Source organism: Olea europaea, unplaced genomic scaffold, assembly GCF_002742605.1.
Source record: "Olea europaea var. sylvestris unplaced genomic scaffold, O_europaea_v1 scaffold1505, whole genome shotgun sequence".
Classification (NCBI taxonomy): Eukaryota; Viridiplantae; Streptophyta; class Magnoliopsida; order Lamiales; family Oleaceae; genus Olea; species Olea europaea.
In genome coordinates, this window is record NW_019232625.1 from 15675 (window position 1) to 17043 (window position 1369).

General features: G+C 35.5%; 1 protein-coding gene across 1 annotated transcript in view; it reads right to left on the reverse strand.

Moving 5' to 3' along the window:
• Nucleotides 1–950, reverse strand: part of LOC111376431 (serine protease SPPA, chloroplastic-like) — a 3732-nt gene extending 2782 nt beyond the window's left edge. The window contains exon 1 of the mRNA XM_022999395.1: nucleotides 423–950. Within this exon, the coding sequence (XP_022855163.1) occupies nucleotides 423–848 (426 nt within the window). The 5' untranslated portion in view covers nucleotides 849–950. The remainder of the gene's footprint in view (nucleotides 1–422) is intronic.
• Between the last annotated feature and the right edge of the window lie 419 nt (nucleotides 951–1369).

Sequence of the window (1369 nt, forward strand, 5' to 3'; positions counted from 1 at the left end):
TTTTTTTTTTTTTTTTTTTTTTTGCAAAATAAGATTTTTACTTCAATCACAGAGAATAAAGTTACTAAAATTATGACAATCAAATAAAAATTCAAATAAAATACTCCTCCGTCGCATAAAGATACTCATGTTTTCTTTTTTCATCTCTTTCAAATTATAGTCATGTTTCTTATTTGAGAGAGTATTTATAATATATTAGTTTCCTAATATGTACTTTATTATCATAAATATAATTTAATTGCCTTAAATATTAATTGCATGATGCAGGGTATATTAGGAAAAATAATAATAATATTTATTATTTCATCTTTATTAACTAAATTTTCTTAATCTCTTTATGGCACCGAGCGATTATCTATATTCAAGAGGTTTTGTATAATAATACTAGCAAAGTAAACTTGGGAGAAATAAAAGTTATTAACCTGTCCGCGTATTTTCATGGTAAGAACACTGCCCTTCTTCACCCTCTCCCAGGGAAGTGCAAATACCATCTTAAGCTTCACTGCAAAACTATCCCACAGGTCATACTCCCTGAACACAAACTCCCCACTCGGATACGTATCATCATTACATCCCCCAATGCTTCCATTATCATTACTATCCCCCAACTGGCTTCCCACTTCAACTTTCTCATCTTGATCCGACGCAACTTCATTTCTCTCTATATCGAATGCCCGAGTCGAAATTCTTCGAAAATTGAAGATATTTTTAAACAGAAATTGAGGCTTTGGGTAGGGAGAAAGGAATGAAAAGGGTTGCTGAATCGAGAAAGAGGGTCTCGAGATAATTGAACACCAGGTGTGGAGGCGGATTGGGGCGGACCGACGGGCAGTGAGAAGCATAGGCATCCTATGAACAGAGAGGAAGAGTGTGACGGAGAAAATCAAGAAGTGGCGGGATACGAGTCAACCATAATGGTAGGTAAGATGGCCCATATCTATACTTTTTGTTCCACGTCAAGGTCTATTTGATTATATAATCGTAGGTATGATGGCCCATATCCATACTTTTTGTTCCAAGTCAAGGTCTATTTGATTATATATTAAGCCTGCGTTTGAGTCTCGTTACTTTCCATTATTTCCATTTTCTTTAGTCAACAGTCGTGGGCCACTGGGTCCCACATAGCACATGCATGCAAGAGACCTGACACATATATTCCAATTGAATATTGAGTAGACACTATTTTAATACAAAAGACATTTTGACGTTAATGCCCTTAGCAATGAAATATGATGGGTAACGTGTACATTCCGATTTGTGTGTCCGGTTTATAATACAACGAAAGATGGCCCATATCTATACTTTTTGTTCCACGTCAAGGTCTATTTGATTATATAATCGTAGGTATGATGGCCCATATCCATACTTT